Source organism: Durotheca rogersii (genome assembly GCF_024521655.1).
Source record: "Durotheca rogersii strain YMJ 92031201 chromosome Unknown GGS23scaffold_33, whole genome shotgun sequence".
Lineage (NCBI taxonomy): Eukaryota > Fungi > Ascomycota > Sordariomycetes > Xylariales > Xylariaceae > Durotheca > Durotheca rogersii.
Genome location: NW_026251264.1, coordinates 284145 through 310817, shown reverse-complemented (window position 1 = coordinate 310817; position 26673 = coordinate 284145). Strand labels below are relative to the sequence as shown.

Genomic DNA, 26673 nt, shown 5'->3' with positions numbered 1-26673 from the left:
CGATTATTCCACCTCCCTTTTCCCTCTCCCCCCACCTTCCCTCCTCTTCTCCTCATTCCCTCTTCCTACATGCTCACCCACCCCGTTATGCCGCCCTCGTTCTCGCGAGAGGCCCTCGGATGAGTCCTGGAGGGAGGGGGCCACATTATTACGCTGGCGGCGGTGCATTAGGCCTCCGCTCGCGGCCCGGGCCGTGGGGATAATGGATCCGCGGCGGGAGCTGCGGCAGCGCCGCCTCGAGCGCCGCGTGCCGTTGCTGCTCTCCTCCCGTCTCCGCCTCGGCCCCCTCTCCCTGGCTCGCCCCCTCTGCCGGCGCCGGAGAGGACAGGGCAGCCCAGTTGCCCGCGCCGCCGCGCCCCATCAGCACCCCGCTGCCGCCGGTGGTGCTGCCGCTAGGGGCCGTTCGCGCGGGCGGGGGCGAGGGCGTCGGTGGCGGCCGCGGCGGCCGCCACCGACGCCGGGACAAAGTTCCCCGCGCCGCCGCGCCCCGAGCGCGCGTACGCCCCCGCCGCCGGCGCCGCCGCCGGGGGCGCCGAGAAGTAGGCGTCCCCGGCCGCGGGCCTCTGCGCCTCGAGGTCCTGCTGGCCGGCCGCGGCGAGCTCCTGCGGCGAGTAGAAGTTGCCGGCGCCGCCGCGGCCGCTGCGCGCGTACACCTGGGTGCCACTCCCCATAATAGGTCCGGGGGGGGGGGGGGGGGGGGTTGGTGTAGGGGCTTCTGTGTTTTTCTTTCCCACCTTCTTTTTCTTCGAAACACCTCGCAATCTCGGGTGTGTGCGATGTTATATGTGCGTGCGCGGGGTTGTACGTAATATACCCGGTGCCTCGATTGTTATATCTATACGGGCGGACAGCAGCCGATAATATGCGCCTGTCCGTCGGTTACGGGAAGCGCCCACGACGTACCCCCAATGTAGCACAGAGATATAGGTAGCGCGGCTTGGCTCAACCAGGAGCAATGTCAATGGAGGTTGTAATGGTCGTAAGTAGAAGCCTGAGGGTGTACGTAGGCTACTACGGGGTGTGTGTGTGTGTGTGTGTGTGTGTGTGTGTGTGTGTGGTGCAGAGATATGTAGTGTGTAGGGGAAAGGAGGGAACGCTGGCAGGGTGTGGTAAGCAAGGAGGGGAGGGGGGGGAACTACGATAAGTAGACACCGACTTATCAGTTTCTCATTACCCATTGCTAATTAATATGGGTTAATCGAACTCGACCCGCGCGTGTAACGCCCGACGTGAACTGGCGGGGGGGAGAGCAAGAAGAAGCTCATCCTAACGCCATCTAACCCTACCCGCTTAATAATGGGCCGAATCTCGGCGCCTGCGAGCTCATTAATACATCGCCATCAGGAAGCTGAGACAAGGCGAAAGACGGACTGTAAGCAACTACCTAGGTAGTATCAAGATGTACTAGAGACAGCAGATATGTAAACTTGGCCCCGGGGTGGGTAGGCATTGTCAACGGGTGAAATCAGGTTTCGCCAGCACACCATTCATCTAGCACACTCACCCAGGTACATGTGCCACGGTCTGATGGAAGGAAGGGATTAAAACCCGCCCTAACGGTGAGGAAAGTTGGCTGTCTTCATCATAAGCACCACGTACGCTACCTGCGAGTTGTGGTGACGGTGCCGTCGAGGGGGACACCGCATCTCGACCCCCCCCCTGACTAACACCAACAAGGGATGCCATGAGTAATGGGCATATCCCATAAACAGATGATTCGGGTGAGGGAGGAGGACGCCACTGGAATGTTTGTACGGGTGATCGAGTCAGCGTATCCACGTATTCGCCGTCCGTTCCCTGTCTCGTTCCACGTTTACAACTTCGCATAACGCCGTCGTTGCGATTTGGTGCTGGGCTACAGGAGCTCTGCCGTGGCACCGGGATGCGGAAAGACTACAATAAAGAAAGCCGACATCCGTCCACAGGCAACACCGTCTCACCTAGCCTCTTGGTTATCGGAAACAACACCGTGGCACTATTGAGCTCTCGGGCGGTCGAGGGTCAGGCACCGAAATGTCAAGTACCCGGCCGAGGCATCCGGGCTTGCTCGTACCTGCGTTGGATGGAACAGGACGCCGGCTTCCCATGCATGCACCATCCCTAAACGACACCGAAACCAGGTTTCCGGGCGATCCGCAAGGCGTTTTGGCTGGCTAACTCTTGGCCGGTCTGCGTGCCTGGGACGGGGTTCGTTACGCCGCACGGCGACTCTGGCGGGTGGCATCCTGTCGGTACCTACATGATATAGGTATAGGTATGTCCTCTGAAGGTTCCTCAAATGCTGTATCCCTAACTGCATATGATCAATGGGGCACCATATCGGACGACGATAGAGGGTGGACCTAGAAGGTCTAGGCATCGATATCTGCCCCCGTTAGGCGTGGTACCTATGCCACGACGCTACGGATGCCTATCCGCCGAGGCGCTGACCCTTGAAGCCGATGATGACGGCAGACCGTATGCGCGTGCTAGTACTGTCGTCTGAGGCGGTAATAGTACCGTCGCGAACGATTTCTAGGCACCACATACGGGGAGCGGGAGGTCGATATCCCCAGTTTACTGCAGGCTTTTTTCTTACCCCGAGGGTCCGGCAACGCCACCTTGAAGTGGAAACTGGAGACAGGGACTCTGTAGCTTGCAAGGTAAGGCTGCTTGCTAGCAAGTAGGCATTATTACGGCGGCGGACGGAAGACAAAGCAGAGGCTTACAAGGGATATGACGAGGCACGTCGACTCGTGAGCTGTTGTCAGGTGCTCTGGCGTTACCCTGATGAGGTATAGCATTATCGGCTGGTGTGGTCACTTGATTGTTCGAGCCTGTGGCCACATCACCGCACAATAGGAGGCTATGCCAGAAGACCGCTTACACTGGATGAGGTCAGAAGGCACCGGAGCTCGAACTTGGAGTTCAATAGCACTTGCTCGTTGATGCTTGATGCGGGGGATTCGTAACGACGTTGCCGTTTCTAATCGTGTTCGTGGTCAGCGTTCTGCATGCAGTCGCTGGGTTCTAATCACCAGCTGGAAGGTCTGTTAATAGAGCACCGAGATCGAGGTCAATGGAGAATCGACACAGACGCGGTGGGATCCGTAGAAGAGAGTCCTAGATTGCGCCCAGGTGTTGTTGATTCTCGGGGGCCGACGTGATGCGATGACTTATTAACCGGTCAACCCCGGTGACCGGTAGTGGCCCGGGGTACATCGTTATAGAGGCAGCATGACGCTTGACCTTGCGGGCGAATCCTTTGCCCGCTCAGCTTCACCTCGACTAGAGATAGACGATCCTGAAAATCGACGGCTTCATTGGCGATGTTTCAGGCAGGGTTCTACATCTTCTCACACGTAAATCTGAAATAGCTTATCACCGAAGTTTGGGTGCGGCATCGTTCGCTGATAGCGGGAACGACTCAGACTAAACCGCCTCAGGCCAAACACGGGTATACCGACGACGCTGCCTATTCCTTATCTGGTGGCCCGTCGGTACAGAGCCCGACGACGATTGAGAAGTTCCAGATAGCAGCACGTAGTAAGTGTCATTCATCAGTGGCTGACTTATAAAGCCCGCGCCAAGTGGACGGTTGGGGAATGGCTTGGATGGTCATATGGGAATGGCGCTACAGTTCACTTGAGACGGAGAAAACCGTCCCATGACCTGGAAACCCACGAATTGTAGTTCGGATCCTTTTCTTAAAGGGATAAGCTGACATTTTGCCATTTGTCCCCTCCCTAGACCCAACACAAGGAGTGATCGTGTGGAAAGGAGGACAATTTTGTGCTAATGTTCTGCTTCGGATACTTTCAAGGTGGTTAAGTAGGTACCAAAGTAGGCATGCCTCGGCACGCTGTTCGGAGATGATCGACTTCCACACGGGAGTCCGAGGCCATCCTCCCTTGCTTCACTCATGCTGGTCGATATTACCCAATTGCACAGCAGGAGGTAAATTGACAGACCAATACGGTCGAAACCGGTGGAAGGAATTGGGGTAGACATGATGGACAGCCGCCGACCTTCGGCCACGGAGCTATTTACGACACGAGCGCGGTGCACAGGCAGAATCCGGGGAGGGGTGGCCAATCTCTGATGTGGGCATGTGGTAGTCCAGAGTAGTCCAGCGAGGGCTGTCCAATGGGCCAGGCCCAAGAGGATCGTGTAGGTAGTGTAAGAAGGGGTATGGGAGAGGCGTGGGCGTAACGAAAGCTCTCCAATTTCTGCTACCTGCCGGCGTCCAAGTAGAAATGCTATGCGAGAAAGCATCTGCATCCGGAAGAGTCAACTGGCCTGCTGATCTCGTGGAATTTTCGTTTTGCGTGTCTAGGCTCAGGTCCGGTGCTACCACAGCGGCCAGGTCCGTGACCAGCAAACCAGGAATCCCCGTTGTATTTCTCGTCCGTCGGCGACAGCGACGACGACGACGAACACATGGCAGTTGAGAAACCGAATGCAAGTTGTTGCTTCACATCACAGAGTTGAGACGAACCCGCCACGATTGGGTGGTCTGGAGAAGTTGTATGTGGAAGAAATGCATTGATGGAGAAACTTGGGGAGTTAGAAGGGGGTTGTCGGTCTCAGAAGAAACAGCGCATATGTACCAATATGGAGGCATGTTAGGTATTAGGTACCTCCTTCTTAGTATCCTCGATCTTGTTAAGTATCCTTTTGGCATGCATTATGCAGGCGGGTTAGCTAGATCGGAAGGTATGTACGAACTAATGTTGCCGCAGTACTACCTACCTACCTCTACCTACCTACCTAAGTGTTAGAACCTGGGGTACCTTAGGTACATGTAGATGTACATGCAATAAGGTCTAGCCAGGGAACAATGACCCCTCTTTCCCCTACGAACAGGCCGAGAGACAGATAGGTAGGAGGTAGGTATCTGCGTACATACATGATGGACGTGTTGGATGGGACGGCATCGCAGTTCTCCCCATGCCAGGGCCGCATCCTTAGCTTGCTGCGCCTGCCTCTCCTTCCGCGTGGCTATCTACTCACACACGTGTTAGTATGTGCACGTATTAATGGGTTATGCCGGAATACTTCTTATATATAACGGCATTTTTATGCAACCGTACGTGCTTCGATGTTCATGTAGGTATCTTAAGTACTGCGGAGTACTACACATAATTCATCTCTGACCACTTTTACGAGCTAGGTAGGTACCTGTCCTACGCCGTCTGGGGTACCTGCCTGCCTACGTGCCTCGAATTAAGGAACAACCTATAGGTGAAGCCATGCCGGATGATGAGAAAGGATTTCATCGAAACAAAACCAGAAGTCGGAGGATGCGCGAAGAAGGGGGGAGGGGACAACTTGATCCAATCATTCTTAGAAGCCCTCCCGGTTTAAAAAAAAAAAAAAAAAGAAAGAAAGCTGGGTATGACTGTGTACTTTCAAGACGTCTGGGGTCAACCCTACCCGCCCAGTTGGCGCGCTTACGATCGTAGCGTTGATCCGCCTGGTCCGGGGTTGGAAGTTGAATTGTCCTTTGACGGATTTCCATAGTACAGCTACGGCCCGGTCGCAGGGCTGTGTGATGTTAGTCACCGGAAGGGGTTAAGCCTAAATTCGTCACCAAGTTGGCGGAGACGAGCATGTACTTGAGTAGATAACAGATACACACAATGTGTTAGGAGGTAGGTAGGCACATGAACCCGTGTGTCATTCGAGATGGGATTACGATGCTCTCCTTTCATAAGGCTCATAGTAACAATGTGTGGGTAAACTTGTAAAAAAAGTCAGAATCCGCCTAGGCGAGATTATTTTATTATGTGTCTGCGTATGCCCTGTTACCTGTGGCATCTCTCTCAGCTTTCAGCTACACGGCCTTGTAGGAGGGGTGGGTTTTATTTTTATTTTTTTATTTTTTATGTACCTCACCCTTGATCTTCTTCCTCCTTCCTTTCCTTTCCTTTACGCACACACCCTTCTGGAGGCAGCCCTCGGAGGGGGCAGCGTCAACCTTCAGTATTACGAATCAGTTTATTGTTCTCGTCTAATCGAGGTAGGCGAATGGCCAGGATGCAATGCCTTGTTTCTAGGTACCGATTTAGCATGAGGGCGCTTCCTTTAATTGCAACAAAAAATTTTAATCATGAATAGCTCCAAGATGCCTGCCTCTGCCACGTTATCCGGCCACATGTCAATTAGTACGAGCAGGCTTTGCATACCTGCAGCAAGGCGTCGTGCACATCTCAAGTACCTACCTATGGAATATCACGCCAGCTACCAGAGGGCCAGGTTCGCCCTCGTCCTCAACGAGTTTTTTTCAGGCTGTTGAGGTTCGAAACCGCCGAGGGCATTATTTATCGCAGTGCACGTTTTCGTTATCACTCTCAAGTCCTACTCAAGTTACACATGTGCAATCGGCATGTAGGTTGGGTTAGGGGGTTGAAACTACCTGCCTTTCAAGTTTCTCGTTTACCTACCTTGATACCATCATGAGGATGGATCTGTCCAGATGGGATCCCTCTCAAGACAGCCGGCTATCTTTCTTTTCTGGCTCTCCTTTTTGGAATTTCTATGGTGCCTAATTAGGACCATGCCTGAGATATATCTACTTGGTGGCTTGTAAGTGGTTACACGTCTAACAGCCTCGGCCGTTTTTATGCTAAGCGTGTTCACAACAACGGTGTACCTGTTGATTTTACGAGACATAAAACATTATATGCATACTTTTTGGACTTTGCTGAGCAACATCAGCCCTCACCTCTTATGACTAGGCCATGTAACGATGCTGTCCAATGTCTTTGAAGTTCGCTAGTGCAACAAACTTGAGGGCAACAGCTTAACCGTATTTGACTTACGGCTCAGATGGGCCTTTTCTGCTACTGGTGTAATAACACGGATATGCTACCCGATGACCTTCTAGGCCCTGACTAAAAGCTACAGAGCAACCTTGTTTATATGCGGTGTCTGCTTAATAAAGCAAGAAACGCAGGGGCAGGCTCGGTCTGGACTGAAGCCTGTCCACCTCACAGGTCCCAGAGTAAGATGTAGGTACGAGTATGTTGTTATCCCGTATGTCTACGTATAGGTATGTGTGCGTCCGGTGTAGTCCCTATCTAGAAGCCCAGGGCCATGTGTCTGGTGCCGCACGTCAAGTGCATTGTGGGTGCATATCTCTTCCGTATAATGCATGTGTTTGGGGGATTTCGTCTAACAGGCTGGGTAGGGCAAAGCGGGACAACATAGATGGGAGGGAAGGGAAAGGTGAGTGAGAGTGCGCGTGAGTGTGAGAGAGGGAGATGAGGGACAGGCAGACCCAACAAGGACCATAGTGACCACCAGAACACCACCACCCACACCACACCACCCAACACAACACACCACCTACTCAATACCTATCCTCGTTCCTTGGCTTTTTTCTTCTTCTTCCACTTCAAAATTTGCCTCTAAAGATGGTAGCTTCCAACTACTAGTAGCTTCCATATCGCTGTTACCACACACTCTAGACATGGGTAACTTGCTAATATAGGTACAGACCATAACGCATAGATGTCAAAACGTCACGCACCCACCATACATGTGTATCTACATATGAGTATACACAGCAGGGCACGAAGGTCGAGTAGTCTAGGTACCTATCTTGTTAGATTACGTAGGTATGTACATCCAATAGGTTGGGTACCTAGAAGAGGGGTGGTGTCCAGATGTGATAAAGGCCAGGCACGTACCTCCTAGCCTTACAGTGATGTATGCTTCACTCACTAGTACTTCACTTACTAATTGAACGTAATAGTGGTTAGGTACCTATCTACATACCTACATAGGTGAAGTTGGAGCAGGTTGGTCGGTACGGTCAGTACCTCATCTAACGCCATTACGTGCTCAGGCATATATGTGTGCGTGTGTGCGCGTGTGTGGTGTGCGCATAATGTCACTGTAGGTCAATGGGAATAATAGACCGACCTACCTACCTAGGTAGTACCTAAATGGAGGACCCAGTTACTAAGGTCTGGATGGGATGTCATCTGTTGCCAATATCCAATATCCCGTTATTTACATACATGGGGCAGTTCCAGTAACAGGCACCTGATACTTTGGGTACATGTATGGAACATATATGCGTACACATACATACCTCATACACGCGTGGATAGATACGCATACATATCTGTACATACCAGCACATGGACATGTCTGCACTGCAGCTCCTCGGAGGCATGTATCTACCTTAGGTAGGTACGTATAGTGTTTCATGAGCAAGTACTTTAATCCTCCCCAATACATGCACCTCGTGGATACATAAGGTCCATGTAGGTAGGTACATTTAAGCTGACTGTGCCTCTGTCCCTGCCTAGAGGAGGTAGGTAGATAATGTATCGGCCATTGGTGGGCAGCCAAGCTGCTTTCCATGACCATTCATAGAAATTATTATTCTGCTACTTCGCCCTCTTTTTTTTTTTGTGCAATTGCATTCTTATTTTTAGGACGCCTTTGTTGTTCTTTCTTCAATTCCTTAAGGCTAAAGAGAAGAAGAAAAATTTCAGTATCATTCTGTTGTTACTGACTGACTTGCCTACCTCTCTCCTCTTGACTGACCATCGTTTCTTTTCCTTAACATCCACCCTACACCCTCCCTCCTCCCTACATCCCGGCCCTGACCAATACATATCCCATTCTACCCACCACCGCTGGCGAACCTATCTACCTTTGCTTTTTTGGATTTTATACTTCCTCTGTTGCCCAGCTGTCATTTTGCTATCTTCTTGAGCAACAACAAAGCCCCGGCGAGAGGGACACAAGCATAGGAAAGAAGGTGTTATAGCGAACAGGCCGTTATTTTGTCCTCCTCTACCTGCGTGTTCGGCCATGGCCTCTTCTAAGGTAATCCACAAGTTGCATTGGCATACCCACCTTCGCCCTCCTAGACCGTCGAGGGGAGAGGAGTTAATGCTGATTACTTGTTACCTATCACTATAGGAAATGCAGACATTAGCTAGACCATTGACCCAACACCGCCAATCCATCTCTTCGGGCTCGATGTCTTCCTTAGGGCCTGCGAGGCCGATGTCCCATTCACGCAACAACTCCCATGCCTACTCCACGCTGTCCGGCGCTATCAATGCCACCCACCGCGTAACCCGTCGGAAGAGCATGACCAACAGTGCCGCCAACGCCGCCGCTGTCGCTGCTGCCCTGGAGGAAGCTGGCGACAAGGTCACCCCGCTACCGATCGCCGTCAACTCGCGTCGCGGTACCATGTCCAAGTCTGCTCTCTCCCGGTCCGCTATCGTCGGCAGTCTACCCTCCCCGCCCGCGAGCCTGCCGACACACAAATTTTCGATGAGCATGACCTCCGAGGGCCCCGAGAATGCAATTGACGATGACTCGAACGATATGTCGGCTGATGAGGGCGACGCGGAGCTTCAGAAGGCTCGCATTCGGCGGGCAAGCGACGGACAGCCCCTTACCAAGGAGGGTAAGAAGAGTAATCGAGTGGAACTCCGCTGCGATAAGTGTGGGAAGGGATACAAGCATAGCAGCTGCTTGACCAAGCATTTGTTGGTGCCCTTTCTTTTGCCCACTGCCTCTCTCCTGCAATCACTTGCACAGGCCGTCGGATGATGCATTCCCCTCTGCCCCGGGTAAAGGACGCACTGGCCGAGAACCCCCAAGCCTCGGGTAATTGAGCGTGAAGCTTTGTTGACGAATTGCTTGCCAGGTGGGAACATACACCCGAGTGGTCTCTCACATCCAAGCTGCTTATATCCAAGCACCAACAAGTTCAACTACTCGAAGCGGCTTCGGTGCTCGTCGCCATGAATAATAAGGATGTCACCACGCCTCCAGACTCTGCGAAAGACTTCACCAGCGAAACTGATTCGGTTTCTCCTACCACTTCGGGTTATTCGGATCCACATGATAGTCACGGATCGGCCGATACCACTCCGCCGCCGCACCCAGAGGCCTTTGCAGCCAATGCCTTAGCATATCGCACGGCGCCCAAGAGGAGCAGCAACGGAAGCGTATATTCCCGTTCCTACCAGTCAGCTGCGTCGGGCACGTTTTTGCCGAGCAGTTTTCCAAACGGAAGTGGATTTGGTCATTATCGACAAGCGAGTTCGGACCGGCGTCCCCCTTCGTCGGGGGCGAACAACACTGGTAAAGACGACCGCGATCTGGCAGCAGCTGTCGAGTTGCTCAGTTGCAGCATCAGCAGCAACGGGGGCTCCCGAGATGTTAGGCTACCCAACGACGCTCCCCCGGTGCCGCCGTTGCCCCCGCAATACCTTGATCATACGGCTTTTGCTAGCACGAGTTTCATAAACAGCTACCAGTCCGGCCAGATGCCAGAAAGTTTCACGCGGGGCGAGCTTCGGCAAACGGAGGACGTGAAGATGGAAGATAGCGAAAGCAGTATCATGGACGAAGACGAGGGCGACCGACGCTGGGGAGGGCGCAGCAGCGAGGAAGACGACGATATGATGTTTGGTTGTATGGAGGATTGAACAACACGGTGACGGTCTTGGAACTCGCTCGACTCTCGAGACGACACGAAATGATTGATGGGTTTTTGGTTGTTTCCTATGTACCGCGCGCGGGTATAGCAAATTTTGCAAACAAGGTGGTTCGCTCCGCGGCCGAAACCTCAGCACCGAAGAATGGGGGAGTTTCCGGAGAGGTACACTCCGGAACAGCGTCCAAGAGGTTAAAGTGAGGATCGGAGGGAGCGTCGAGCGAACACCTGCCTAAGCAGTGAAATTCCAGGGAGAAGGAGGAATTCATGGGGCAAAGAGCGTGTGATGTCTGATATAGGACCTAGAGCGCCTTATTGTTCTTTATGAATGAAAACCAATCCAAATGGACGCCTTTTTGGTGAGGGGAGGGCCGCAGTCGGCTGAAGATGGGTGGCCCGGGTACGAACAAACACCAACGAAGGGGATCACCCAACAATACAGACTCGGTAGTAGGGGCGGGTTAGAGATAGTCGAGATTTACTTACAGCGCAACTCGCTCACACTTGGGCAGAGAGGAAGCGGAGTCGTGACGGCTACGATGCTGATGATCTGCAGATAAATATACCTATGCTGGACGGTGCAAGCGTTGGGGGTGTCTGCAGGTAGGATACCGTTTGGCCTCAGCCGGCTGGAATAGCAACGGGGGGGATGGGAACGTTTCAGGACAATAGGCGAGTAGTGAGAGGGGCGAGAGGAAGAAGCTGTTGACCCAAGAACAAGAAATAGAGAAAAGGGAGAGGAGGAAAGGTTAAAAGCCTGGATTGAGGGTACGGCCTCCTTTTTGCTCTCTCCTGCCACAAGAAACTCGGTTTGTTGTCGATCGGCCGAGCCCAGGCAGTAGCGGGGATGCTGGCACGAGAGGCTGGATGGATGTACTCATACAGGCGATGAGAGGCATGTCGAGACAGGCCAGCCCAGCCCAGCCGGACGGTGAGGAGAGGGGGAGAGGGGAGGGGGATGTCATCATTGGTGTGCTACCGGGATGATGCTGCGCATGATGTACCTACGTAGTATTTAGGTATACAATAGGGGGGAGGTGGTGGTTAGGTACCTAGGCACCTAATCTAGGAGGTAAGTAGGTTAAGGCAGGTAACCTAGGTACGGGTAGGTAGTAACACCGTGACCCAGGTACAGCCTAGGTAGATCGGGGTACTTTTGTTTTTGCGTAGCAATCGCCAGTGCGGAGGGTATTGGGGGCTAGACATGCGAGTACTACCGCAGCGCCCCCCCCCCCACCAATTCCCAAGCGGCTGCCACTGTTACGTACCCGAGCTGGTGCTGGGGCGCGCACCTTCGACAGCATGGCGGTTTCCCCACACCGAATGGCCAGTTATGTACCTGCCCGGCCTAACCCAGGTAGCCTGGTAGCCCAGGCTCGCTCCTCACCTGAATCTCTCTGTCAAGCACAGGTTACTCGTCGTTATTAGGTAGGAGCTTCCTGGTTCCAACTCAACTGTAGCTTCCGCCCGCTCACCCACCTCATAACCCACGTACATCCGTACGTACCTCCCTTCCTACTCGACTCTCTCCCTTGCCGCGCTGTCCTCCGTCCCTCCGGGCTTCCCCCTACACGCGATAGCTCACACCCCGTCTATCTCTTCTCCCCCCCGTGGCCAGCTGCCTCCTGCTCGACACACCAGATCCCTACATACCTCGTAAGCTGTCGCGTCGGCGTGTGTGTGTTCGCAGGCATCCCTGTCTCACGCCTCGTCTTCCGCTGCAGGCTCCGGCGAGCTCCGCCAATTCTCCTGGCACGCGAGCGCGTCCAACGCTTGGATACCAGGGCTACTTTCATCCTACTCTATATACCCCTACTGCATTGATATTTTCTCCATTGCCATTTCCGTTTGTCAATCGCCAATTCCGGACAGACACGATGCGAACCAGAAAACAGACCCGTGCCGAAGAGGAGCATGCCGCCGAAGCCATCTCCGCTAGCCCTACTTCTGCTACCTCGCCCACCGTCGCGTCCACCAAGATCGAGGCGCCAACGTCGTCTCCGTCTACGAAGCACAACGATACCCAGTCTAGTGCCGGTCGCCGGTCCAAGCTCCCCACGCCAGTCCAGTTCCCCCTGGTCGCGATTCTAAGCCTGTCGCTCTCGGCTCTGGGTCACTCGCTGGCATGGCCCTACACCAAGGGCGCCCTAGGCGCGTACTCGAGGGTGCTGGAAACCTGGACGGAGGTCGGGCTAGTCACCGGCTGGAAATTGTAAGTGGCAGCGGCTACCCATCACGTCTTCGACGAAGCAATTCTAGCTCGCTCTGCTTCGTGCATGCTACTAGCTTTCGAAGGCGTTATTGGCGACGTAGTTCTAACAGTGACTTTTTTTCCTCCCCCCCTCGAACAGATTTGAACTCGCACTTGGATGGTTCGGTGACTACGACGGTTACGATATCACGGCCTTAAACTTTCTCTCGCATGGCCCTTTCGTAAGTAAATAGACGAACCAGCCAGACGGCACGGTGCTCCGCAAAGCCACCCTGCCAAGCTTCGGACTTGGCTATTCCAACAGAACGCGCGGGGTGGGATCACCTACTAACACGGGGACGCACGCAGCTTTATCTCCTCTTCGCCTTCTACCAGATTCAACCCGCCGCTCTCGTCCTGACCATCGCGATCGAGACCCTCGCGACCTACATCCCTTTCCGGCTGCTGCGCCCGCTATCCACCGCGCACGCGGATCCGCACGCTGCGCCCAACGCCGACATCGTTACGGACCGACCCATCGCGGTGCTCACAGCGCTACTTGCCGGCGCCATCTACAGCGTCGCGCTATTGCTCGCGTACGCGATTTACCTTCCGCAATATCTCGTCGTCTACTTTGCCGACCTGCCGTCCGTCGCCGCTGCCCACGAAACCACGTACGTCAACCTGTTACCAGTGGCGCTCGCCCTCGGGTTTGCCGCGCGTGCCTTCGTCTTCACGCCCGCCGAGGCTACGGAGCGCCCCAACGCTGAACCCTTTGACCCTGTCGTCGCAACGCTCGCCGAGACCATCCGCTGGAACTTCTGGGGCTGGTCCGCCCCCGCCAAGGTTGTCATCCTCCGCACTGCGCTGCTCGCCCTCGTCACCGGCGCAAATACGTTCCTCCAGACACGCTTCACGCTCGAGGGTGTCGAAACCCCCGGTGCGCTCGCCTGGACCAGCGTCTGGGTGTTTGCCGCGACCGCGACGGGCCTCGGGCTCGGCGCCGTGGGGAGCGGGTAGGATTCCACGTGAAGAAGGGGAGCAATGACAGTAACCTACCTCCCACGCAGGCTTACGTGTGGGAAGAAGGGGCGATGATTTGTCATATTGAGGGAAGAGGACAGCGGCAGGGGGGAGATGAGCAGTGAGATCGATTTTTATTCGGTGTCTTATTGGGATCAAGAACCCCCTCCGGCCTAGATTTAGGGGGACAGCAGAAATGAGACCAGATGTAGGCGGGATGCGGCAATCACGGACCGGTGGGGCAGGTGGAGTTCGGAAATGCTTGTCTTTTTTTTTTTGACAATAAAAACCCTCCCCCCAACCTCCCCAAATAAAATAAATTCGCAGCAGAGGAGTATGAGCAATACTAAAAGGCGAGGGGTTCAGGAGGTTGGGGGGTAGTAGTCAGGAATACCCCCTTTTTTCTCTTCCGGGGTAATGGTGATATCGTCCCTGGTATAGGAGTGATTACCATGTCGTCTCGCAAGTCTAACAAAGGGGCGGAGGAAAGGCCGAGCTTAAGTTATACAAGGTTACCGAGTCTGATGCGATTGTCACATCATGGAGGTGTCGGGCGCGTCGATTGTGAATCTCATATTAGAAGCTAATGACTGGAAATGAAGATTTTCCCTCCCTGTCTTAGGTATCTCTGGTCCTGCCTGCCTGACCCATGTTCGCAAACATGATCTCACCTCGCTCGTTTAATACGATATTTTGCCTTTATGCTTCGCTGGATTTTTATTTACTTTCAATCAGGAGACACGATAATGAAATTATGAAAAGCTCTAGCAGATGAGGGCCTGATCAAGGGTTGAGCATCTGAGGTAGATGATACGTGATCATGAGCGTCAGAAATAGCAAGGTTATGGCTCCGACAAATAGGTCTTCGACCAAGATATAAGAATATAGTTCGGGAGACTTGGTATAATATATAAAGACCGGAGATGCTGACACGATGCGCCGATCTAGGTAGCATTCCAGTAGAGGGTTGGAATGATTCTCTTTTATTGTGAGAACATACATGTTGTCACGTACGGGATCCCCTTATATGCCTACATACGCAAAGTCGTAGAATGTAGGCGTCTACGTTTTACGTGACATATGTGGTAGGCGCGGTAAGGGCGTTCGCCTTCTTCTGTGTCATTCCAGACAGACGAGGCAAGGGACTGATATTCGACACTTTAGGTAGTTTACCTCCCGCAGGCCTAGCGCCAACTCAGTGTAGCCGTATTAACACTAACTGTTCTTCTGCCCAAACCGATATATATAGGTATAGAGAAGGGGGGGGCGAGGGAAGGGGTTATGTCTTAAGGCCTTGAGAATTGTAATAATAAGATGCCCGTATAATTCGAGGCTCATGTTATTACCAAAACAGTGCCTCATAGGTGAATAGATCTCTAATATACTTATGAGTTAATAGTAGCAGGATATCGAGGCTTGGATCTAGTCATAGCTATACGTAGAAATTACCATAAACAGTGAACGGGTGATAGCAGAATATCTATGGCTACTGAGAGTCCTATCTGACCTGCTTGTAGTCATATAGACGGGATCAAACAGCAGGAGGCAGAGGCTGCTAATAGGTTTGAGGGTGTAGAGGATATGCGTAGCTAATTAAAGAATAGCATAGAGAGTCAGATTTAGGTCGCCGGAGGACTCCCTCCTCCCCCCCGCAACCCCAAATAGCCAACTGGTATGATACTCCGGACACACGGTGTGCGTCTTGATATATATATATATACCTATAATAGAGAAGGGTGCCTCAGGCACTGAGAAGACCAACCTCAGGCTCCAAGCCGGATTTACGCTGACAGGAATTATACCAGTGGCCGGGTTATGAGAAGCTCATTATTATACACGATTCGCAGATTGCTCACCCGAACGATTGCCCTCCACCCCGAGCACCATCTCGATCTCGGTTCGAGCTGTTTACTGGGCTGTAAGTAGCTGAGATATCTTATTGGAGCGCATCTACCCATCGTATTCTCTTGGTAATCATCATCCAATATTCACTTATACTGGCTTGATGTACGTTCCAGAGAGCCAGTAATAGGTATGTGACCCGACAACTTCTTGTAGGCTAGCTAAACGAGTTTGCCGTCCCGACTATGTGTAACTCTATAATCATCTTGCGTATTTTAGAAGCGTCACACTACAGTTTCGTTATATTCCGACTAGTAACTACCAACATTGAAGTGTCAAGTGGTTGAAGTGTCAAGTGGTTGAAGTGTCGAGTGGTTGTAGCTTTATCGTCCGTATGGACAACCACCTCCGCGCAAGAGGTTGCCCCGACATCGTTGTCCTACGCACCCGTGCTGAGAAACGCCACGCACCCGAAGTCCTTATTGCCCGACCCATTCCTCCTTGCGGACGGGACCCGGCTGAGCATGAAAGAGGCGTGGGCGTGCAAGAGGGCCGAGATCAGGGGCAAGATCGAGCGGTACGAGCTAGCGCCGAAGGCCCCAAAGCCGTCATCGGTGGGAACGACGATTTCTGGGTCAACGATCATGATCACAATGTCGGAGGGCGGTAAGTCGGTCTCCTTCCCAATTACCGTGCAGAAGTCGTCGAGCGGGAGGCCCCCTACCCAGCAGGGGGGCTGGTCGCGTGGGCGTGGGGTGCGAGCCGGGTGGTAGACGCGCTGGAGCTGCTCGGGACGGAGGCGACGGGGATCGACGCGAGGCGGCTGGCGGCTGGCAGTGACGGGGTGCCCGCACAACGGGAAGGAGGCGCCGATGGCGCCGGCGTTCGATTAGCGGTTTGCGCCGACGGCCCCGCAGGAAGGGGGTTTACTGGCGAATATTGGGGGAGATGAAGCGCAACGGGACACGAGTGGGGGACGTGGTATAGATCGTGACGGGGACGGGTGGTTCGCGGACGCGTTCTGGCGCTACGTCGACGGCGTAGTGGTACTCCCGTACGACCACCACACGCCAGAGGCGTTGGTCGCGCGGCGCGGCCTGCTCGCGGTCGAGAACTCCGGGACCGACTACATCGACCCTATTAGCACGTAGGTACGACTGCTCCGTGACCGGCCGCCGTGTCTACGAGGCGCTCGGCGTGCCGGGCCGTCTCGGCTTCTCGCAGACCTCCCACGGTAACTCCCACTGCCGGCTGCCCGCGTCGCAGAACGCCGAGGTCGCCGCCTTCTTCACCAAATTTTTGCTCGGCTGCCAGTCGGCCGCTACCGACGTCATGAAGACGGATAGTAGGTTCAACTTTATCCCCGAGAGGTGGATCGACTGGGAGACGCCGACCTTAACTTAAGCCGAGAGGGAGAGAAAGGGGGGTGCCCACAGGTTTACGATGTTAGGCTAAGGCCTGCGTTGCCTGTGCGGTGATGTTATTATTTGTCAACTGCGTCCGCTTGGCTTCCATCATCTAGGACTGGCTCACCTGTACGTAGTTGATCATTGTTCAGGTTGCAGGAGAGGAAACAAGTTACGAATGCTTGAGCAGTACGCTAGTCGAAGCGGACCATGATTCCTTCTGCAGCCTACCGGGACGGGAATCGGGAGGCCTAAGGAGGACCCGGTCCTGACGATCTTGTATTGCTTAGGGGTTTATAAGAGTTGATTGAGTTGTCGGTTCGGGTTACGCTGATCAGGTACCTAAGGTATTAGAAATGATGCTCTTAGACGAAATGTACCTAGGTAACGTGACTGAATCATTCAACCAGAGAGGTCAACAGCGACTCTCCCCTCATGCTCGCGTCCTCTTCGATTTAAATAAGCTATACGTAAGATGACGGGCACACCTAAGGCGAAGTCACGGCAGGATTGTTCCTCGGGATCAGCCCGAGGCTTCCACTTTAACGTAGGGCGATTTAGGTAGATTACGGATTCCTTAAAGAGTTAGCTCCATAGGTAGGGCTGAGTAGCGTACGTTAGGTACCTCCTACCTTATGTTGGTACCTAGCCTTTTCTTAGGTACTTAGGTACAACCTACAGGTACCTCTTAGGTTATGTACCTAGGTACCGCTCTACGTTCTTGAAGAATCACGTGATATGTAGATAAGCATCCTCTTATCTCGCCGGACCTAAAAGGCGCGCGATGCACCAGTCTTGGTAAAATCTACCTACCTTGATGATTTGTTGTGCACGTCACAGCTCGCGACGCCATCCGCCAACCTCGCCAACACTTCATCTCCTTCCACTCATCGGTCTTTACAGCAATCCCCATCATTCACTTTTGTCTTCTAGTGCTTCTACTTTATTTTCTTTCTGCTCCACTCTCCTCCTGCTACGCCGGATGTGGCATGTTGATGGTTGCCGATGTAACAGTCCTCCTAGCCGCAGACTGAAGAGCCTCCGATGGTTGATAGCCCAACGAAGACCATCATGGCGTCCGAGGTGGACAACTCGGGTGGGGCGCTGGATGGTGATCTTTCACCTGCCGACAAGGACGTCGGCGGCTCCTTGACGGCACCAGTCGTCCCGTCGCTAGACAGCCCCGATAAAGGCCTTGCGTCCTTTAACATGCGTGCCGATCCAGATGCCCAGGCCACTGTGACAGACTTCCTCGACTTTACCGAGTACCTCCCTTCCGACATGGTGCGATCCCTTACCCTCATAGGCAAGCTCGACCAAGCATACTCCGACGCCTCCACCAACATAAACGACCTCACCACGACATGGGGGAAGCTGCCTTCTCTGCCGGTCGACGGCCGCCCCAGCTCGGTACAGCTCCGTGCGGACATATCCGAGAGCCTAAACCGCGCCGTCAGTTCGCGCATCTTCTCCCATGCTGAGGCGGTTCGCATGTATGAAAACGTCACCCGACATTACCATAGAATTCAGACCATCCTCTCCAAACTCCAGACTATGCGCGATAATTATCCTTCTACCGACGAGCAAAAGAGTCCCATCCAGGTCAAGTCCCCGCAGATGGTTCGCGGCCCCAAGCTGCCGCTTCGTCTCGATAACAACGGGCAGAAGATCCGGGGTCCGCCCCGAATCACTGTCCCAGGCGAGGTACTCGCGCCTTACGAGATGGACTTCAACACGTATAGTTCTTTTAGCGATGTAAGCTCCGATCATGGCGACGAGGACGAGGTGGAGGAAGCAGAGGAGGAAGCGGGGCTAGAGGAGGAGAGGCACGTGTCTCCTAAACGAGTCGTGACGCCATCGACTCGTATCAAGGTGGTCAAGCCCCTTAAGACCCCCAAAAATAAGACTCCTAAACCACCGCGACCTCCTCGGTCTGCAAATAGATCATCGGACAACCCGACACCTATGATTTCTACCAGCACTGCGCTTGCTCAGCTGAAGCCCCCCCCCGAGAATGCGGTCCCCGGTAGTACCGATGCCCCGTGGCTCCAACTCACTCCCTATGAACTCGCGAAGCTCCGTAAGCGAATGAAGAAGAACGCTGTTTGGAACCCGAGCGATACCATGATAGCTCGCGAGCTGAAGAACCTCGGCCGCGGCGTGGAGGCATACAGGGCAGCCCAGAAGCAGGCTGAGGAGGAAGGAAAACCGTTCGACGCAGCCCTACCTGCACCGGTAGTCGATGCCGAATCGGGGACCCAGCACCCTCCCGAAGGGGCCATCAGTGCGGAAGCTCTGACAGCAGACGAGGTACAGTTAAGCAACCGCGGCATGAAGCTGAATGAGGCCAAGAAGCTGAAACGTGAAACCTTGGCAAGGATGGCTGCTGAGGAAGCAGAAGAATCGGCCAGAAAAATGGCCGAGGCTGCTCGAATGTTCTTCACCCACGAAGCTTCACCGTCCGTAGCCGGGAGCGTACCGGACAAAGCACCTGAGCCAAGCCAAACCCAGAGCCAAGGTCAAGGCCAGAGCCAGAGCCAGAAGAGCGTTCCGAGTAAACCCAAGACAAAAAAGCGAAAGCGCGAGTCGATGTCGGAGACTCCTAGCATGGGAAGACCCGAAGTAGCTGAAAGTCTGGCGAACGCATCGGCGAGCCAACCACCCACACAGGTGGAGAAGCCCCCGACCAAGCGTAACAAGACCGAGACGCCGGTTCCGTTGCCTCAGCTGACGCCCCGCCCCCCGTCGGTGCCCCCTGTACCCGGTGCGCCACCTGCTGCCGGCACCACTGCTGCCCCTGCAACGGAGACTCCCGTTCCCGTGCCGCACCTGGGAAAAACCTCTCAGGTCTCAATCACGTCGAAGACTCCCGTGCCAGTACCGGTTCCGGTCTCTTCGGACGGCTCCATGGTGGCTACGAAGTCCGCCGCGTCTTCGGGCGCGACAAGCCCAACCCCGCCATCTAGTATCACCACGACAATCCCTATTAAGCCGCCTGCGGAGGCTCCTGTTTTGCATCCTGTCAAAACCTCCACCACGCCTATTCCCCCGCCAGTTCGGGAAATACCGAAGCGAGAAACGAGGCAAAACTTGCAATCGTCGGCTACGGCGAACCCGAAGCAAACGAACTCGCGCGGCAATACTCCCGCGGGCACGCCCGCTCCCGAGTCGCAACCGGCCGCTTCTCGCCGGCCTAGCTCACGTGGCCAAGCGGCAAGCCAAGAGCCTCCTTCGACACTGGCGACCGAGCGATCTCGACGAACCAGCACCGCTCGAAACACCCCCGTCCCCGAACTGCGCCAAGCGAGCAAACGCGCCAAGCGGCCTGCTCCAGGCGTCGTGACGACGAATTCGGGCGGTACCAGCGCTGTCGGAAAGCGAAAGGCGGCGCCTCGCAAGAAGACTCGCAACAGTAACCCAAGGAAGGAGAAGGGCACAAGCCAGCAACCGGAGCCGGAAGTTGAGGTGGAGGTGGATGACGATGGGAATGTCATCGATCCGGAGGAGCCGAGATACTGTCTCTGTAACAGAGTCAGCTTTGGCACCATGATACAGTGTGATAATGTCGATGTGAGCGCAAGAGAAACCTCTGTAACCCCAGCATGTGAAGATGACAAAACACGCAACAAGAGACTAACAGCTCCTCGCGTACAGAACTGCAAGCAGGAATGGTTTCACCTCGAGTGCGTGGAACTGTCCGAGATACCTGCCCGCACCACTAAATGGTATTGCCCTGACTGCCGTGTCTTACTCAATATCGGAGGACGAGGCGAGGTCAACTCTCGAGGCGTCAAATTGTGATGACAACACAACGGTTGTGCCGGAGGAGGAGAGCAATTGCGCCAAAGTAGATGACGGCGACGGCAAGTACTTGAGGCGAGGAGTCTGCTAGGGGAGAGGAGGTCGATTGTTGAGGAGGATATAGTTAAGCCTTGTCTAGTTGCCGGAAGGCAAGGAGAGGATCTTTCCTAGGCGTGTGAAGCCCCTGTGGGGGTTATTGATTTTACTGAACTTGTTGGTACGGAAGGCAACGCGCGACTTTACAGATACCCAGACCTGGTGTCGAGATCCGGCAAGGCGTTTGCACAGGAGAAGGGGATGTTGTGGCTGTTCTTTGAAGCCTCCTTGCATCACCATTGCCTGCATTGGCGACGGCGCAGATACTGCTGCGGCTCTCGATACCTGTTACGGCTATGCATGGAATCTTACCATCTTCCGCCTTTTCGTATGTATACGTCATGTCGTATAGAAAGATTCCCCCCATTGCTCGCCCATCTATAGCCTAATGCGAAGTGGCTTTGTAAACCGGACTGCTGCTGTTTCTCCCATCCGTAGATATTCATTACTGCGTGCCATGCTAGATGCATCAAATCACCTCATAAGACAATACCTAACCTACGTGCTTATAGCATCCAGGCACACGAAGACCCTACTACAACTAGCATAGAGTTGCGCACAGCATCAGATGTCGGTGCCACCTTAGCTGGGAAAATCGCTCGTGGTGTTTCCCGGTTGTAACAGAACTCTTGTGCTATCCTGCTCAATCGACAATGGTTTTCAGCGGTTAGTGCCCTCACCCCATTTTAAGAGATATACACATTTTCACTAGTTGCAGTGGTAACCGCTCGTCAATATCTGTGTATCTCAAGGCTTAGCACACCATAGTATGTTGCTCGATTGCCTTGCTGGCGGGAGGCGTTTCCCCCCCTAGCCTACTTTTCCATGCTGTTATCCCCAGATAACCATATGCATACATAAAACCAACAATATCTATCCCTGCCCTCCCTGCTATTCTCAACACCTACGCTCCACATCAGGTCATAAACCCTCCAGGACCTCTTATTACGTCTATATACTCACTCGCACTTTTCGTCCCCTCCTCCTCATCTACCATGAGTACTCATATTACTGCTACCGTCGCCCCCGGGGAGGACTACGCCGTCACACTCCCGTCCGAACCCGGCCGCGCGACGGACCCGCGGGTCGTCGACTTCGTCCGCGGCTTCTACGCCGTGTCGGACGACCCGGCGCGCGACGGCGAGTGGGTCGCGCACTTCCTGCCCGACGCCGAGCTGATCATCGGGGGCGCTACAGCCCGCAGCACGCAAGGCACGTTGCCGTCTCTCCTTAACACTCGCGTGCTCGTCTCTTCAGCAGATTTCTTTTTTTCTTTTTTCTTTTTTTTTCCGTGTACTATTCTTTTCACGTCCCTGCGGAACCCCCCCCCCACCCCTTCCCTCCCTATCCTCAAAAGAAGTAAGAGGAAAAGAAAAAAAAAAGCTAATAACACTGGGGAAACAATAGAGATCCGCGAGCTCCGGCAGTCGATGTGGGCGCAGGTTGCGGCACGCAAGCATGCGCTGGGCAAGCTGTTCCCGGCTTCGTTCGCGGCGCCGCCGGCCCGAGCCGGCCCCGGCACCGATATGCTTACCCCGGACCCGGAGGGAGCGGAGTTCATGCTCTTCGGGACGGTGGCGCGCGACTGGAGGGGATCCGGCCGCCGCGACGAGGTGCCGTGGGCGGCGCGGGCGGTGCTGCGGGAGGCACACGAGGACGAGGGCGAGACCCAGGCGGGAAAGGGGGGAGGGGCGGGGAAGAGGTTGAAGTTCGCCTTTTATCAGGTCTACATGTAGCTCGCCCTTGACGCGTCCCCGGGCAGGATTGGCGAGGGGTGGACCGGAGGAAGAGAGAGGGGTTTCTAGAACCCATATCTAACCATCTACTTATCTCTTCTGTCCCTATCTATACCCTCTTCTTCTCCCAAGACATCCCCATCCGGATGCTGTCTTCCGCTGTGATATCCCACGACCGTGTCGCGCGCACTGCCGATCTACGGACGTGCCCCTTTTCTCATGTGGGCGTGACACTGGTAGTGGCGGTGGGCGGGCTAGCAGGTCGCAGGCCAAGGGGCCGGCGGTCTACCAACGCCTAGCCCAGCCCAGCCCAGCCATCCGATTGCGCCTTACGGACGGAGGGTGGCGAGAGGGGGGGAGAAGACTGCGGATAGGGGGGTCTAACCGCGGAGGAGGAGTCGATGTCAAGGGCAATACGACAGCTTACTTTCAGCACGAAAAAGCCGTCGAGGCAACGGAGGTATCGAGAATATCCCAGTACGCTGTGTTTTCCCCTTGGCGGAATCGTCCGGGAGAAAGCTAGAGCTTAATCTTCTTGAAGACTTGGCTACAGCCTTCCCGTGCTGAACACACCGGGTTGGGATAATGAGAAGGGTGCATTGCGATAATGTAGGTACCCAAGGTATTAAAGGGACTCATCATGAATGCCCCTGGGCCTTTACGACCTCCGACCAGCTAAGCGAAAGTACCGAGGTAACTTACCACGCGGGCTCACGGGTTGGACGGGGTACCCAGAGGTACCTCCGTAGTATCTGTAGAATTTGTGAGTCAACCCGGAGAATACCTCGTAACGGTTCAGCAGTGTTGGGTGCAAACGGTTTCACTGTTCCCGTGGTCACCGTTTGCCCCTCTTCCCGCTTCCCTCGACCTCCCCAGCTTTCGGCTTAGTAGTATGACAGGTAGATAGATATCCAGATTGCGCGACACTCAGCTTCTCGGTACAAGTACCTATCTGCCCGGGCGAGTTCTCGAGGTCAGTTGCGCACCATCAGCTGACCTCAACGGCGTCGTGATATATAACCCATAGTGCTTGCGGCGTCAGGCACCCTCGGCCTTACTCGCGACCGCTACGAGCGGCCGGAGGAGGGATACATGGAACAAAGACTGTCACGATCGCGATCAGGATGACGGGCGTGGATAGAAAGCCGCCGGGCGCAGTGCTGGACAGGTGGCAGGCAAGCGTGACAGGTTGTATGATTCGGCTGAGTTGGCGAAAGGCAGGTTGCAGCTAGAGATTACTCAGTGAGGTCGCCCCCCTCCCTAGGGTTCGGCTCCTAATGGTGATGACGACGAGGTCCCGTGATGAATCATCTCGAGGCGCGCGCGGGGTTGCACGGGATCTGAGGCGGCTGCAAATGCCCGATGTGATCCAGGCAGTAAGCGAACGGTCTTAGTTATTACCAATGTATATCCCGTATTGGCATGAAGGATGGATGGGTGGATGGGTGGGCGTTGGCTGTTGGTGTGATGAGGTCGGCGTTGGTATGCAACTATGCGTGATTCCGTGCTTGATGTGTTTCTGTACCTGAGGCCTGCGGCCGCTGCAGGCCCGTTTCCCTTCCGATGTTTGTTCTGTGGGCCCGAGACCACCTCGTAATAGTCGTTCTCGTCTAGTAGAGCTTCGAGTTCCCAGCTTCAGGTTTCCTCGAGAGCTGATGACGTAGCTTTCAGCGCCAGACAGACACATAACACTGATGTATCCGAGAGTACCACAAACCCCTCAGGAAGCATGTACTATAGGTAGGTAGGTACCTCCTCCTGATGACCTCAGTAAGACAGCGAGGTAACACCTGGCCCCAGGTAAATACATCCGTAACCGTAGGTATATGGGGGTGCGATTTGCTGAGACGGGAAACTGCCTAGGGCTGTCTCACATGAACGCAGCCTGGTTACCTAACCCGACTGCCCCACATCCTCTCAGCCCCCCTGGAGGTCTCGATGTGGTGATTACCGGACTCTTATCCTATCACTCGATAATTGACAGCGATTAGGGGATTTTACCCTGGTGTATGCAGTTCTATGGAGGTCCAACTCAGAACCCAGTCGCTAATAGGTTCCAGCTCAACTCGTTTATCCACCTCTGCCAGCTATTATTGGGTAAGTACTTACATCCACAGATCCCAGGGGAGGGGGCATGGCGAGGGGCAGGCCAGATTGTGCATGTGCATCGTTTAGGAATGACCGGATGCGTGGAGCGGACGCGATTGGAGAGTGGACCTGTCCGCCTGTTCCAGCGAGCTGGCTGTGTTGTGTCTTATGTGCATACATATACATATGTTATGTATACATTACGTATATATATTCCATTGGCCCTGCCTTTATGCATTTTTATATCAATTATGTATACGTATATACATACAAACGGGTAGTACAACATTTAGCCAGCAGAGGTCCTGCATCTAAGTAGGTACCTGTTCCTTAGGTAGCTTAGTTATGACCTAATTTGCGCAGATAACCCCCTGGATAGTACTATTAGGAGTTGTGCAGAGGTGTATGATGTGTACCTATATACCTAAGGTATCTGTATGGCGTACTACCTACTGAGTACAATGCAAAGGCTAGAATAGGTTGATAAGGAGGGAGGTTACCCCCCGACCCTGCAGGTAGCGTTGGATTCCAGCTACCTCCGCATGTTAGTTGTGATGTCTCTATACATATGAAATGAGCTCATTATTATGTTAAGCAACGCCGATGTTAAAGGAGTATATAATCTTTACGTACATGAAATCATAACCGGTTCACACGATATAGCCGAAGATAAGAGGAACGCGCTCGTGGATGCAGAACAGTTGTCCGTACATACATATACCTCTTATCCCCATGTGAGCTGGACGTTGATGTAATCTCCAGGTATGACCGGGTGACAGCGGTTCCAAGGCCAGGACATTAAAGTTATATCCACCCATGGATGCTGATCCCGTCTGCAGACCGGGGAGGGGCGTACATGTATTTGGGTACGTTAGGTACATGAGTGCCTAATCTACCTACCAGGTACATACCTCCTCCTATCTAAGGTACTTACCTCATATATTCATGAACCACCTCTACCTTTAGGAGGAGGAGGCTCCCGTGTTGTTCTGTATATATACCCCTCTCATAGAGCTAGGTTGGTTGAAAAAGGCATCCCTAAAACGGAGAGTGCACGTAGAGGTAAGGCAACCATAAAGCATGTACGTGTAGGTGCGCAAGGAGGCACCTAAGTTGCGGAGGTATTCTATTGGGCAGTTATAGTGTGTACCTGTACAAGGTACGTAGGTGGCATGCGTGGATGTACCTAGGTACCCACCCAGGTACGTGTGCGGATTGTGCAGATGGATGGTTGCAATTTACGGGCGCTCCTTGCTCTCTTCGAGAAACCGCCCACCTAAACTCTCCTCCACATGGCGCCTATCATGCCTATCTACAGGCTGACCAGTGGGAGGGAGGTACCTGGTATGGCAGGCACCTAAAATAGGTACTACCTAGGTATGTCGTAGCGACCTCCGTACCTACATTCCGCCCTATCCCTGTCCGTCCATGTCGCTCTAGGCAGCCTTAGCGGGCCCATCCCACTAGACTCCCCTGCCTGTGGACGCTATGAGCCGCTATGGGCCGCTAATAAACCTATGTAAGCTGCTACCCTTCGTCTGCCGTGGTAGCCCGCCATCGTTATTGTACATGGCATTGTATATGGCATTGTACGTGCTGCGCTATGTACCTAGAGGTTGCAGTATGTATGTACCTACCTACATACCTAGGTAGGTAGGTATGCAGGCAGCTGGGACACCCATTCCTATCTCCACGTACCGATATCTTGCCCCGCCTTCTATCATCTGGAGGGTCCCGACAAGAGAACGTGCCTCGTTCCGACGAGTCATACACCGTTCTTCATGGGTTCCTGACTTCCGCTGCTCACCTCACACACGCCCCTCCCCCTTCAGCGTTCGCACCTACCTAGCCCTGCCAGCCTGCCACCTCGCCTACCTATCGTCCCCTCTAGACCAGGGTGCCGCGCTCTCTTTCCCTCCTCCCTCCTCCCTCTCCCTCTTCCTCCCAACAAACTACAACAACATCGGCGAGGACAACAACCACCAGCAAGATAAACGACAACAACACCGACACCGCGCCCACCCATCCACC

At 54.1% G+C, this 26673-nt stretch overlaps 8 protein-coding genes across 8 annotated transcripts; 5 read left to right on the top strand and 3 right to left on the bottom strand.

Annotated features, from left to right (window-relative positions):
- Window positions 1-148: 148 nt before the first annotated feature.
- On the bottom strand, window positions 149-671 carry GGS23DRAFT_600508 (uncharacterized protein; the record flags this gene model as incomplete). The annotated part of the gene is made up of 2 exons (XM_051519083.1): window positions 149-392; window positions 457-671. The coding sequence occupies 2 exons, from the start codon at window positions 669-671 to the stop codon at window positions 149-151; spliced, it is 459 nt and encodes a 152-aa protein (XP_051368096.1).
- On the bottom strand, window positions 662-1303 carry GGS23DRAFT_325020 (uncharacterized protein). The gene has a single exon (XM_051512913.1). It carries the CDS (start codon window positions 1176-1178, stop codon window positions 780-782), a length of 399 nt encoding a protein of 132 aa, XP_051368095.1. The 5' UTR covers window positions 1179-1303; the 3' UTR covers window positions 662-779.
- Window positions 1304-3468: 2165 nt separating this feature from the next.
- Window positions 3469-4541, bottom strand: GGS23DRAFT_586194 (uncharacterized protein). The gene has a single exon (XM_051517419.1). The coding sequence runs from the start codon at window positions 4258-4260 to the stop codon at window positions 3775-3777; it is 486 nt and encodes a 161-aa protein (XP_051368094.1). The 5' UTR covers window positions 4261-4541; the 3' UTR covers window positions 3469-3774.
- A 4171-nt stretch (window positions 4542-8712) lies between these two features.
- On the top strand, window positions 8713-10627 carry GGS23DRAFT_324975 (uncharacterized protein). The gene is made up of 3 exons (XM_051512912.1): window positions 8713-8826; window positions 8932-9503; window positions 9665-10627. The coding sequence occupies exons 1-3, from the start codon at window positions 8812-8814 to the stop codon at window positions 10449-10451; spliced, it is 1374 nt and encodes a 457-aa protein (XP_051368093.1). The 5' UTR covers window positions 8713-8811; the 3' UTR covers window positions 10452-10627.
- Window positions 10628-11811: 1184 nt separating this feature from the next.
- On the top strand, window positions 11812-14035 carry GGS23DRAFT_324906 (uncharacterized protein). Its single transcript, XM_051512911.1, has 3 exons — window positions 11812-12671; window positions 12811-12892; window positions 13020-14035. Exons 1-3 carry the CDS (start codon window positions 12337-12339, stop codon window positions 13668-13670), a joined length of 1068 nt encoding a protein of 355 aa, XP_051368092.1. The 5' UTR covers window positions 11812-12336; the 3' UTR covers window positions 13671-14035.
- Window positions 14036-16039: 2004 nt separating this feature from the next.
- GGS23DRAFT_600505 (uncharacterized protein) lies at window positions 16040-16919 on the top strand (the record flags this gene model as incomplete). Its single annotated transcript, XM_051519082.1, has 4 exons — window positions 16040-16181; window positions 16247-16359; window positions 16433-16593; window positions 16667-16919. 4 exons carry the CDS (start codon window positions 16040-16042, stop codon window positions 16917-16919), a joined length of 669 nt encoding a protein of 222 aa, XP_051368091.1.
- An 818-nt stretch (window positions 16920-17737) lies between these two features.
- On the top strand, window positions 17738-21231 carry GGS23DRAFT_586183 (uncharacterized protein). Its single transcript, XM_051517418.1, has one exon. It carries the CDS (start codon window positions 17966-17968, stop codon window positions 20720-20722), a length of 2757 nt encoding a protein of 918 aa, XP_051368090.1. The 5' UTR covers window positions 17738-17965; the 3' UTR covers window positions 20723-21231.
- A 434-nt stretch (window positions 21232-21665) lies between these two features.
- GGS23DRAFT_324865 (uncharacterized protein) lies at window positions 21666-22847 on the top strand. The gene is made up of 2 exons (XM_051512910.1): window positions 21666-22030; window positions 22226-22847. Exons 1-2 carry the CDS (start codon window positions 21814-21816, stop codon window positions 22552-22554), a joined length of 546 nt encoding a protein of 181 aa, XP_051368089.1. The 5' UTR covers window positions 21666-21813; the 3' UTR covers window positions 22555-22847.
- The last annotated feature ends 3826 nt before the right edge of the window (window positions 22848-26673 follow it).

Coding starts and splice junctions, on each gene's coding strand:
- GGS23DRAFT_325020 (XM_051512913.1), bottom strand. CDS start 1,178: ATGGGTAATGAGAAACTGATAAGTCGGTGTCTACTTATCGTAGTTCCC.
- GGS23DRAFT_586194 (XM_051517419.1), bottom strand. CDS start 4,260: ATGCAGATGCTTTCTCGCATAGCATTTCTACTTGGACGCCGGCAGGTA.
- GGS23DRAFT_324975 (XM_051512912.1), top strand. Junction 9,504..9,664: donor AGCTGCTTGACCAAGCATTT/GTTGGTGCCCTT, acceptor ATTGCTTGCCAG/GTGGGAACATACACCCGAGT.
- GGS23DRAFT_324906 (XM_051512911.1), top strand. CDS start 12,337: ATGCGAACCAGAAAACAGACCCGTGCCGAAGAGGAGCATGCCGCCGAA. Junction 12,672..12,810: donor CTAGTCACCGGCTGGAAATT/GTAAGTGGCAGC, acceptor CCCCTCGAACAG/ATTTGAACTCGCACTTGGAT. Junction 12,893..13,019: donor TTCTCTCGCATGGCCCTTTC/GTAAGTAAATAG, acceptor GGACGCACGCAG/CTTTATCTCCTCTTCGCCTT.
- GGS23DRAFT_586183 (XM_051517418.1), top strand. CDS start 17,966: ATGGTTGATAGCCCAACGAAGACCATCATGGCGTCCGAGGTGGACAAC.
- GGS23DRAFT_324865 (XM_051512910.1), top strand. CDS start 21,814: ATGAGTACTCATATTACTGCTACCGTCGCCCCCGGGGAGGACTACGCC. Junction 22,031..22,225: donor TACAGCCCGCAGCACGCAAG/GCACGTTGCCGT, acceptor GGGAAACAATAG/AGATCCGCGAGCTCCGGCAG.